At 45.0% G+C, this 11619-nt stretch overlaps 1 protein-coding gene across 2 annotated transcripts; it reads right to left on the reverse strand.

The window, feature by feature from the left end:
- Positions 1–3244: 3244 nt before the first annotated feature.
- On the reverse strand, positions 3245–11246 carry RCAN3 (RCAN family member 3). Of its 2 annotated transcripts, XM_017736175.1 has the most exons (5): positions 10833–11246; positions 9001–9243; positions 6725–6898; positions 6079–6250; positions 3245–5291 (listed from the first exon to the last, which is right to left on the reverse strand). In XM_017736175.1, exons 2-5 carry the CDS (start codon positions 9193–9195, stop codon positions 5083–5085), a joined length of 750 nt encoding a protein of 249 aa, XP_017591664.1. In that variant the 5' UTR covers positions 9196–9243; positions 10833–11246; the 3' UTR covers positions 3245–5082. The 2 variants fall into 2 exon arrangements, with proteins under 2 accessions (XP_017591664.1, XP_008633275.1); XM_008635053.2 differs by lacking the exon at positions 10833–11246 and having other exon boundaries at positions 9001–10778.
- Positions 11247–11619: the final 373 nt, after the last annotated feature.

Here is an 11619-nt window from a genome sequence, read left to right on the forward strand (position 1 = left end):
AGAGCGCGCCCCGGGGCCGGTGCGGGGCTGCGGGTGCCCCTGGGCCCGCCGGGTAGCGGCTGAAGGGGATGGAGGAGTCTGGGATTGAACCCCCACCCCCGTCTCACAGCGAGAGCTCCCAAGCTTTGGGAACAGCCCGGTTTCTGCGGCTCTTCGATGCCCAAAGGTCTCCCAGGCACTTTGGGAGAAGGAGCCCAAGCACATCCAGCCCAAAGACGGAACGAGTGGTTTTGTCCACTCGTCAGTGGAATCAAAAGGATCAAACTGGAAAGGAATCCTCGCCTTTGACCTGCATTTCCCACCAATGAGTGGGGAGAACGGTGACCACAGTGCCTGTCCGGATTTTTCCTGTGGAAATCATACTTATAAAAGCCATCTGTCCCCTGCCTAGACCTCCCAGAAAACCACAGGAACAAGCCACAGCCCTCAGTCCAGGCTCCATTCGTGGTTTAGGGTTGCTGAGCTGCTGTGCAGGAGATGTTTCCCCCCATCATCCATTTCAGCTGCCCCAGCTGCAGCCAGAGCCGCATCACCCAGCTCCCTTATAAAGCAACCTGAAACATGGATAAACCTGCTCCTTACAGAATCCTGCCTCCATGTGGAAGGCAGCAACAGGGGGATCCTGATGGTCCATAAACATTTGCAGTGGATTTCTTGGGAAGACCAGAGTACAGTTTGGATGACAAATGAGGTGCTTCATCACCTTGCAGCTCTCACTTTCCTCCTCCAGGAACATTTGTGCCCCTAACCCAGGTCATGCCTCAGTTTGGTGTCCACCATGGACTGGTTTCTACGCTGAACCACAGAACACAACCACAGAGGCTTTTTCACCAGAAGCCAGGGTTTCCAGATCCAATTATCTAGTAAATTTTTTGTACAGCTACAAACACCCACATTAGTCACTTCCAGCTCAATCCCACTGAAGCCCTGTGCAGCTCCTTAAAACCTCAGACTGAAATCCCACAGGGATTACTCACCAATCATCTTTTCAAGGGAATAAATTTCACTTGGTTGGTTTCCTTACAATGACTGCCCCATCCTGCATAAACAAGCAAGAACACGAGGCTCTCCCGGGAACGGGAGTGGTTTTCCAGCCACAAACCTTCCCTGGGCTGTATCTCTGGAGAGCAGAAGGGGCTTCTTTCAACAGTGAGCAACCATAACTTGGAAGAGGTATTAATGTAAATTAATAAAAATAATAACTCAATTTAAGTAGTACAGGAAGGGAGACACCGACCCCTTTGAGTGTTGGGCAGCCCAAGTAAAAGCAAATTTGAGTTCTCAAAGCCTCTCTGACAGTAGAGAGGGAGGGTGGGACTTTCCTAAGGGTTTGTCCCTCACCAGGTCCTAAATTTGTAGCCTTTACTATGAGCTAGAGCCACACACCAGGTTTATACACTGTTAAATGTACAGATGCATTTGTATCATGTACAGATAAATGTTTATACACTGTTACTGTAAAGCTCTGCTGCCAACATCAGTTACAGTCACCAACCCTGAGCTTATCCCATTGAAAGAGGACCAGAGGAGACTCTGGGATGCTCCAGAACAATCCTGATGAAGTCAATGAACATCAAAGGACAAAACATAACTCTGAATTAACTCCAGGCTCACTACAGCCTTAGCAACCCCTAAGAAGTGACACAGCCTTACAAGGTGTGAAGTCTCACTGAATTTATCATGGAGCAGGTTTTGACTCCTCCTGGAACACCAGCTCAGCTCACAGCTCTGCTGGTTAATCTGCAGTTTGCCTGCACCTGGCAGGGCAGAGCAGAGCCTGGAGTGTCTCAGTGAGAACAAAGAGAGAACAGATATCACAGCAGATATCAAGACCAACTAGAAATTATTATTGAGTTTGGAACTGTATTGTGAAATCAGGCCCTCGGTGATCTCCACACACCCACAGCCTCAGAAATCATTACCAGACATCCCTGGGAGGGATGAAGGGAGCTGAGGTGACCTGTCCCAGCAGGAGGCCACAGCTCAGCCTGGCTGCTCTCCCAATCCCTGCTCCTGTGCCTGTGATCCCAACACAGAGCCACAGAGGACACTGAATTGGTTATTTTTGTTTTATGTAAGAGCAAACCAGACTGCCAGAATGCCTTTCCCACTGCCTCACCCCGGTACTGCTGGTGGCTGGAATATGTTCCCTTCACCAGGGGAATCAAACATTCCCTCTACATGCCTGAACATGTCAAAGTGTTACAGTCCTGGTTCAGAGCAGGATTTTAACACGTTAGGTAACACCTAAAACACTGTGTTTTCTGCTTTCTAGGCTCTGCTCTTGTTTTACAGAGACAATCAGACCCTGTGACACCTCCCTGGAGCTGTGAGTGATGGCAGGGACAGCCATGTGTCACACTCACCCTCATCTCAGGGTCAATACCTACAGGACAAGTCTTTTCTCTTGCTCTGTTTTCTCCAAGGGGATGAGGCTTGGCTGGGGTCTCTATCCACACCAGCAATCTCTCCTAGCAAGTTTTACACTGAGAGTGCTGCAAATAAACAAAACCCAGTAAGATTCACAGACCAACCTTCTGTTCTGGGCTAAAAAATATCCCTGATCCAAACCCAGGCAAAAATGGAAATGAAACCTTTCAGGGAATAAATGAAGCAATTGGGATTTTATGCACAGGGTCTTTCCAGGGGAAGCAGTTCAGAATGATGAGCTGCAATCACAGGTTCTCAGCTATTATAAAACAAACCCAAAGTACTCCCATAGCTCCAGAACACAAAGAAACACCACAAGTTTCAGCTGCTTCTCAAGGAGAACATTTTAAAGGAATTTGGGGTATTTATTTATACAAAGTGCAAGCTCAGAAAGGGCTGAGTTGGTGCCTCTGTGCAAGCTTGCTGCTAAAAATAGCCCTTAACAGCAGGTCAGTGATTAGGAGAAACAGGTTCTGATGAGGATTACTGAATCATGGCGTGGAGGGAATGAAGCAAACTTGAGCTTCATTGTCCAAGGCAGGCTGTCACCCTGGAGTGCAGCAGAATCACTTCTGATACTGATCAATGGCTTCATTAAAGCTTTGAAGCCTCTGTTTGGCTTCTCCTTCCCACCCAGAGCGGTCCCTGTAAGGATCCAAGCTCCCAAATCCCTCCTGTGGGTCCCTGCCACCCCCCAGCTCCGAGGCACATGGAGTCTCCTGTCCCATCTGCCACCAGGAGCATTCAAGCAGACACCACCATTAAAAATCCCACATATCCACCTTGGTCCAACATGGAACAGAGTTAAAATTCCAAGTGTGAATGGCACTGCATTGTTTTATTTGAAGTGTCTTTACACAATGGAAAGTGCTGGAATGTTGTTCCACATTTTACACATTTACACATCCACAACATCACACTTGATTCTCCTTATAAAACTGTTTCTGAAGGTTTTCCACTTACTCCTACTTACAGCAACTTCTACACTGGGGTAGAAATGAAATCATTTAAAAAATAGAAACACAACAAAGAATCCAAACTGGACTTCTGGAATTTCAAAAATCCACAAGCCTGCTGGATAACACAGGTTTTTGCTGGGTTTTTTACCTTTAATTCCATGGAACAGTGAGACAGTGAAGCTGGACTTGGAGTCATTTCAATACCTGAAGAGATACATAAATACTGCACCTGTGGAGGCAAGATGGACAAACCCCATTTCCCTACCTTTTTACTCAGTCCTGTTCCTATTCCTGCCTCTGGAGCAAGGACCTGCCTGCAGGATCCCAATTTGAAGCTGGTGGCAGGAGGGATCCTGAGCTGGCACAACACCGAGTTGAAAACCTCCACATCCATGAGAATCCCTGCCCATTCCTTTTCCCCCTGCTGTCAGTCAAGTGAAAACACTTCTGGAAGTTCAAGAAGCACATCATGTACAACTGAAACACTGAAACACACTGAAATGAATCTGAAAAATCTGAATTTTGGAATGATTTCTACACAGGAACATCAGCAGCCTGGTTTGTTCACAAATCATTGTATCTTTTTAAATAGAAAAAAAGAAGAATCTGTCTAGACTAAAAAAGTTTGGCTATAAAACAGCATAAAAGCACAGGAGCAGGTGTTGTTATACCAAGGCATATTTTCCTCCTACTAAAACACTTAACACAAGATCACAAAATCAAAGATCTGTAATCTAAAAGATGCATCCTGGTCTCAGAAGCAGCAGATGCTCTGTCAGACACACAGGAGGCCACACAGAAAAAGTCTTCACGAAAAACAGCAAACAAGGGCTGAAACTGCATAAAAACTGGCTAAGCCAGGCAACTGATTGTCTTTGAAAATACAAAACAGACTGGAGAAGTTTACAATTAACCCTTGGATGTTTTAGCTCCTGCCAGGACCTAACAGTCACTGGATTTATTCAGATGTGGAGGCCAGAGGAATAAACATCCCCAGATCATCAGAGAGGATCAGACACAACACACTCGACAGCCAGATCCATATTTCACTCTACTACTGTAATTAACTCCTAATTAGGTGTCTGCACCACCACAGATACCAGTGCAGCAGTGTTGGTGACAGACTCTGAGGTTCTTCCTCTGGTGTTCTCCTCCCTGTAGTCACCAAAGCCCCTGAATTCAGTTTCTCCATGTATTTGTGCCTCATGTCAAACTACAAACACACACTTGGTGTTTCTGAGAAAAGCAAAGGTTAACCTTCACCTCAGCTGGCAAGGAATTGGAGCATAAGGAGTGCATTTCACTTGTGTTTAACATTAGATAAACTGGAAGCTGTTGGACAGATCAGCTTTTAACTGCTGTACAAGGAACTTGCTGGAACCCACTTGTGACAGGAAGAGATTATTTCAGCACTTGGAACATCACACTGTACAACAGAGAGGAAAGGGCGACATCTTAAAAAACTGAAACACAGCCAGACTCCCTAATTGTCACTATTTCAAGTCAGGTGGATTTGCTACACTCAGGGGGGACTAGTCCCTAAAATTAAAGTGCTTTTCAGAGCATTGGCATCCAAAATCTTGAACATGAGAGACAACAAGTCAGATCTGTTGTGACCTATAGCAGCAGCACAGACAGCAACACATGGACTCATCGGGTGCCTGGTGTTGGTACCACCTGGAGCAGCTCAGCTCTAACAGGGCATTGTGCCCCCCACCTCCAGGGCACACTCGAAGGCTTTGGAGTCACTCAGGATGGTGGGGGGTGGGTCTGGGCGCCTCGTCTGCAGGATCTTCTGTTTGGGGTTCTTGATCTCCTCCTCCTCCTCCGTCTCACTCTCACACACGTGCACAACCACGCTGGGGGTGGAGTCTGTCCCTGCGTGCAGCTCATACTTCTCCCCTGAGAGCAGCCAGGAAGAGGCAGGTTAAAAACACCCCCAAGGAAAAGCATTTATCTCAAAAACCCCTTAAGAACTTCAACAACACAACCAAATAATCATTAATTCCCATCCCATCTTTGATGTGCTCAACCTCCAGTCTTCACCAAACCTCTGAAATGCCTTAAAACAGTCCCTGTAGCAGTTACAGTGCACTTTGAATACAATCAATCTTTCAACTGACACTTAGAGGAAGGGAGAGATGTAAAAAACTCCCAGGAAGACATCAGAACACAAGCAGCAAACACATTTCAAAGTGACATCATTTGTGCTGTACATTCCTGCGACATTTGTAAATTAAAAGCTACAAAAGCATTTCAGCACATCAAGCCTCCCCATTTCCTGCTTTTCACAGAAAGTAAACACCACGTTTCCCAGGAAGGCTTAGAAAGAAGTTGATGATCAAACACAAAATGTCCATATTGGCATCCAGACATCCTTAATAGCTGGAGCTGCTCATCTGCAAGAGACTGAACTTCTCATTTCTCTGACTTGTTTGTTCCTTAATCCTGAGGCTCTGACAAAATTCAGTATGTGGGTGTGATGGAGCCTCCCTCACAGTCCAGTTCTGTGCTACACTTTCAATCAATAAACTAATTAAGGGAAAAAAGTGATGGATGGATCACTTCATTCAAGTAAGAAACACCACAAAGAAGAGACTCAGTTTCTTCTCACAGAGAAAGACAAGTAGATAAACTCCCTCAATAACCACTTTTGAAGGCAAGTACAAAAGCAGGTAAATGTCCCTACCTGGCCCCAGCTTGGAGACAGCACAGAGTAGGTCATAATTGATCAGAGGAGTTGCATCTTCACTCTGTTTCCACCCCACTGGGGGAGAGGCAGGGGGGGAAATCAGGAACTGTTTCACAGGTTGTGGAGGAAGGAGGTAGGACTTGTCCCCTATTTCACTGGATACCTGCACCTGCAGGCAAAGCCAGGAGACAGAGATGACAAATATTAATTCCCTCTTTATTTCGTTTATTTCCCCACTAATGCACACCCATTCTCTGCACTTAGTTCAGCCTAGCTTTAAAAACAAACCGAGTTCAGCTCTTGGTACAACACCTCATGGAACTGCTGCAGCTCAGAACTCAGCCTGTGCAGGGACCTGTGCCAACCCAACATGAACAAAGCACCTCTTACAAAGAGAATTTGGGACCCACTTACTTTGTTTCAGCCCCTCTGTGTGTCTGGGGGAAGGTGCTGCACAGACACTGTCCCAACCAATCTCAGCTCAAGCTGAAAAGCAGAACTTTACCCTAGAATTTTGACACAGCTCAGTGTAGAATAACGAGGTTGAGGTGATTTCAGACGTTTATCCCAAATGAAGCTCCCGGGCAAATGAGGGATAAAGTAAACAGGGACAGTGGTACAAGATCTCTGTGTTCCACTGTACCTGTGCAAAGTAAAGCTTCAGCTTCTTCCCACTGAACTCCGTCTCGTGCAGCTCTATCCGTGCTCGTGCTGCTGCCTCGGGGTTGCTGAAGTTTATCCTTACCCTCCTGAAGCTTTTGAACAGCTGGAACGTCACCTGCTCATCGTAGACTGTGAAAAGTGCTTCAAACCTTTCCTGGGGAGAAGCACAGACATTCTCCAGATGCAGAATGAACATTCTCACTCGGTGAAAAGACATTTTCCTTTCACTCTCCTCTCCCAAATCCCATCCATTTTCTGAATCGCCTCAACCTGCACATTCCACACCTCCCTCCCTACTTGTAAATCCACCCTCAGGGCGGCACAGCTTTGTCTCACTGGTTAAGTCTGAATTCCAGGAGCAAACGGATGTGAATGAGCCCAAAAAACTCAGAATACACAAAGTGCCACCTAGTGAGAGCTGCTCAGAGGTGCAGGTCTCCAAAAATACTGGTACTTGCACACAATTTTCATCAATGATCTCCAAAAATACTCTGCAAACCAGGTAATTTTTGTATTAGATAAACCAAAATACTAATTGTGTAAGGAAAACGTCAAAATTCTCAGCATGAGTAAGAGTATTAATACAAGATTTTTGTCTCTTCCAAAGTAAACACTCCCAAAAATAAAAAATTGAAAAAAAATCCATGGTTTATTGAACATGGAATCTTATCCTCAAGTTCTTTAAAGATTGGTAACTGCATTGTCATGAAAATCAATTTCATGGTTATGAAATCCAATTAATAATCTTCAATTATGTAATTCAATTAATTTACCAGCTCTCTGATCCACAAGAGACCTCATTTACAGATTTTTTTTTTCCCCCATGTGTAAATGCAGTAGGAAATCTCCTGGTGTAGATTTTCATCCACTGTAAAAAGTCAGATTTAAATCACTGGATGAGGAGTCTGCAATAAATCTCTTTGCAGTTTTATTTACTAAATTCTGGTAATATTTTGTTTAATTAGAGATCTAGATCAGCAAACAGGCAGAAAAGGAATCTTCTATTAAAAACTCTTTCCAGTGACCACAGTTAATTTGTCTGACTCCAACAGATCTCTCCCAAAAATCCTGGTGATGCCTTCCCTCATTATAAAAACAATGACAGGTTCAGTTTAAACATCACTGAAGAAACTCTTCAGATGATGCCCATGTTTGCTTTAACAAAAGTAATGTTTTCCTGCAGCATTCTCTCCAACCCATCAACAACATCAGGGTCTTTATTAAATCACAAAACCTCTTCCTGCTGCACAAAGGGCGAATTTTGTACCTGACAAACACAGAATTGCAACTGAGTGGCTCAACCCTGCAACTGAGAAGGGTGAGGATGTTCCAGTCCTGCCAGCCCCCTCACAAAGGGCAATATCTGAGAATGAAACAAGATGTACTTTTACCCTGTCTGGATTTCTCACATTCTGCTGTTTGAACTAAACTGGATAAAACACTTTCAGCTGCAATGTGAAAGGCCAAATTCTTTAATGAGTTAAAGCCAAAAAGCTGCTGCATCTCCCTCGACACATGTGGGATGCAAGGACAGTGTGGGAATTCTTTCATGTAATGGAACTCGTTATTCCTGATGCTCTTGGAAGCAAAAGGAATTAAGATTTGACTGGATAAAATGCTAACAGGCCAGAGAAAATTTACTTTATTACAAGGTCTTCATGAGCCACTTTCAATGTGTTCATGTCAGAACACACATCCTGCAAATTTACCTTGCTCTTTTAGCAGGATCCTTGCTTGAAATAAAACATTTACAAAACATTAAGAAACATCACAAAGAAGAGACTCAGTTTCTTCTCACAGAAAAAGTACATAAACTCCCTCAATAACCACTTTTGAAGTACAAAACAAAAGCAGGTAAATGTCCCTACCTGGCCCCAAGATAAAATTGATTTTATCAATTTAATAATTCAATTAATAATTTTTAAATTAGTAATTTTTAAAATCAGATTTTATTTAAATCTGCCCTTGGATGTTGTGCCATCATGTTTGGATAAAGAGGGAAAAAAAAAAAAAAAAAAAAAAAAAAAAAAAAAAATCAGAAGAGCTTTCCATGGGAGCAGCATTATTATCTATTAAGTTTCTAAGGCTAGAGAAGTGTGGTATTATCTGCCTTTTGGTAACTGCTCTCAGCTATCAGGAAAATACTCTGGGTTGGGTTTTTCCCCTCAATGTGCATTAATACACTGAAAATCCAGACAAAAATGTTCAATAGCTGCATCGACACTGAGAACACCTCACACTCTTTTCCCCCCTTACCTTCTCCTCCTGTACCTCGAACACAGCCTCGTGAACACTGCAAGCAAAGAGTGAGGTAGGCAAGTCACTTAAATCCATCATCTCTTCCAAATCATCTTCATTTTCTCCAAAAATCATCTGCTCCTCCTCCTCCTGGTCGCTGCTGTACAGGTCTGACTGGCTGTCGCTCCAGGACTTCATGGAATCCCTGAGCATCCTTCCCCCCCAGCAGCTCCTGCTCGGGTGCCAGCTTCCAACAGGGCCCTGCCAGCCAAAGAAAACCCAGAAACAAACTGTGAGGATACCACATCTTCCTGCTCCCACTGTTAAAGGCAAAAAATGTCACCAAAAAGAACAGGAATCAACATCAATTTGTTCTGGCTCCCACAAATCAGTGGCACCACATCCCCCTGCTGTGGATGGAGGGAGGACTCTGCTGTTCCATCAAAAGGAAGATAAAGTCACCCCATCAAGAAACTGGAATTTCTCCTCCCTTTACTCTGACACGAATCACAAAAATGACAGCATTGTTCTAGAAGCTTTTCTCCATGACACGCTTTACAGTGAGCAACAATTTCTTATTTAATAATTAAAACAATTTCCTGAGTAATCAGAGCAGTCCTCTGGTATCTGAAAAAATAACTTTATTTCATCAATGGGAGCACATGGACAAAGTTAAATCATCTCTCCAAAGCCTCTCTGAGCCAACCAAAATCTAAAATCTCCTGATGTGAGGAAATCTCCTTTTCCTACGGCTTTCCCATACGTAAGAGTATCTACAGAGAGGAGGAGTAAACACATCGAAGAAGAAAAAAAAAGAAAAGCAAAGCAGCAAGAGACTAAATAAAAAACATCAGGGAGAGTACTTTTTATACAATAAAAAAGATTTTACTGGAGTGCACCTTCTGCCACCCATCCCTGCAAAACTCTTGAGGTTATCACACTGCTGTGGGATGTAGTGCAAGTGAGAGAAAAACATGTAACTGCACCAGATCTGGATTTGGAAAAAGTGATAATTTGTGACACAACACTAAAAAAAGGTAAGCAAATATATTGTGTTTCATTGGCAATGATCTCATTTGAATATTTGCCTAATGAGGGGGGATTAACTGGGTTAATGAACAGCAACTGCCCCAGTCAGACCTTCAGCCAAACCATCTCAAACCCATGCACACGCCTGGGGATCTAAATTCTGCTGCCCAGCATGGCAGGAAGGATGGAAATTTTAGAAAACAGAGAGCTGGTGGAAACCTCATTTCTTGTGCTTGCTGATTCATGCAAGGAGGGAAGAGAAAAGGAACAAAAATGCGCCAAAATGGTCAAAACAAAAGGCACCATCTGGCTCTGAGGAGATCTGGACTCATCTAAACAGCACCAGGACAGACACCCACATCCAGCCAAGCTGTGGTGGATTGAGAGCAACATTCCAGCCTTGTCCTGGTTTTGATCCCACATTCCTGAGGGATCAAACCACCCAACCCACAAACATGCTCTCAACACCTGCTCTTCTGGCAGACCAAAGGACGGGGAGACCTCAAACAAGGAGAGAGCAACACTGGCAGAGTTTGGAAAGTAAACTCAAATACTTCAGTGAATGGTGAATCAAACATGCAGTGAGGAACACAGAGCAACTTGAAATTTGGTCAAGCTGAGGCTGTCTGAGCCTCACACTGCAAAACAAAGAGCAGCAGTGACATAAACCAAACCCAGGTGTGACAGCTCACCACAGAGTGCTTATTCTTACCATAGTATTAACAGCAATAAACTCAATTATAAGCAATTTCATTGCAATACTTGTTAGCAAACTACTGCATCACTTGCTCCCTCTTAGGTTTCAGATTAAACAGCCTTACCCAGCACGATGTAAAAGGATCCCAAGAACTAAAGCCACTGGGATCAGACCTTTCACTAAGTCCTTTCTTCTGAGCGTTAACACCTGCTTATCATTCCAATAGCAGCTGACAGGGAATCACTTATAAACAAAATCCCCAACTTCATAGAAGGCTAAAAATCATCTGAAATTAAAGCAAAGCAGCTTCTGCCATGGGGAGTTGTAGTTCTTCACGGGCACAGGCAGCACCGGGGAGTTTTCCTTGACATCCTCTGGACCAGCAGCTCATTCACAGTCACATCCCATCGCTTCAGGAACGTCAGGACTGGAAACGGCGTGGCAATTTCCACAGGAATGGTTAAATCTGCTCTGATAGGGAGCTCACAGGAAAAAATCCTTTCTGTGAGGGTGGGCAGGCCCTGGCACAGGGTGCCCAGAGCAGCTGCGGCTGCCCCTGGATCCCTGCAAGTGTCCAAGGCCACTGGGGCAGTGGAAGGTGTCCCTGCCCGTGGCAGGGCGGGGAATGGGATGAGCTTTAAGGTCCCCTCCCATCCAAACCACTCCACGGTTCCAAACCCTCGGGCTGGATCCCGCAGACCCCACGGAGCTGCCCTGAGTCACCCCCGCCCGCAGTCAGCGCCCGGCGGGACAAACCCGGGCGGGGGCCGGAGCGCTGACTGCGAATATTCTGAAATTTAAAACCCCAAACCCTCCATCTCCGCCCTGAAGGAGAAAGAAAACAACTTCCCCGCCCGCACCCCCGGCACGGCACGGCACGGCCCGGCCCGGGGGGCGGCTCCGCCGCGGCC

Source organism: Corvus brachyrhynchos, unplaced genomic scaffold, assembly GCF_000691975.1.
Source record: "Corvus brachyrhynchos isolate BGI_N302 unplaced genomic scaffold, ASM69197v1 scaffold65, whole genome shotgun sequence".
Classification (NCBI taxonomy): Eukaryota; Metazoa; Chordata; class Aves; order Passeriformes; family Corvidae; genus Corvus; species Corvus brachyrhynchos.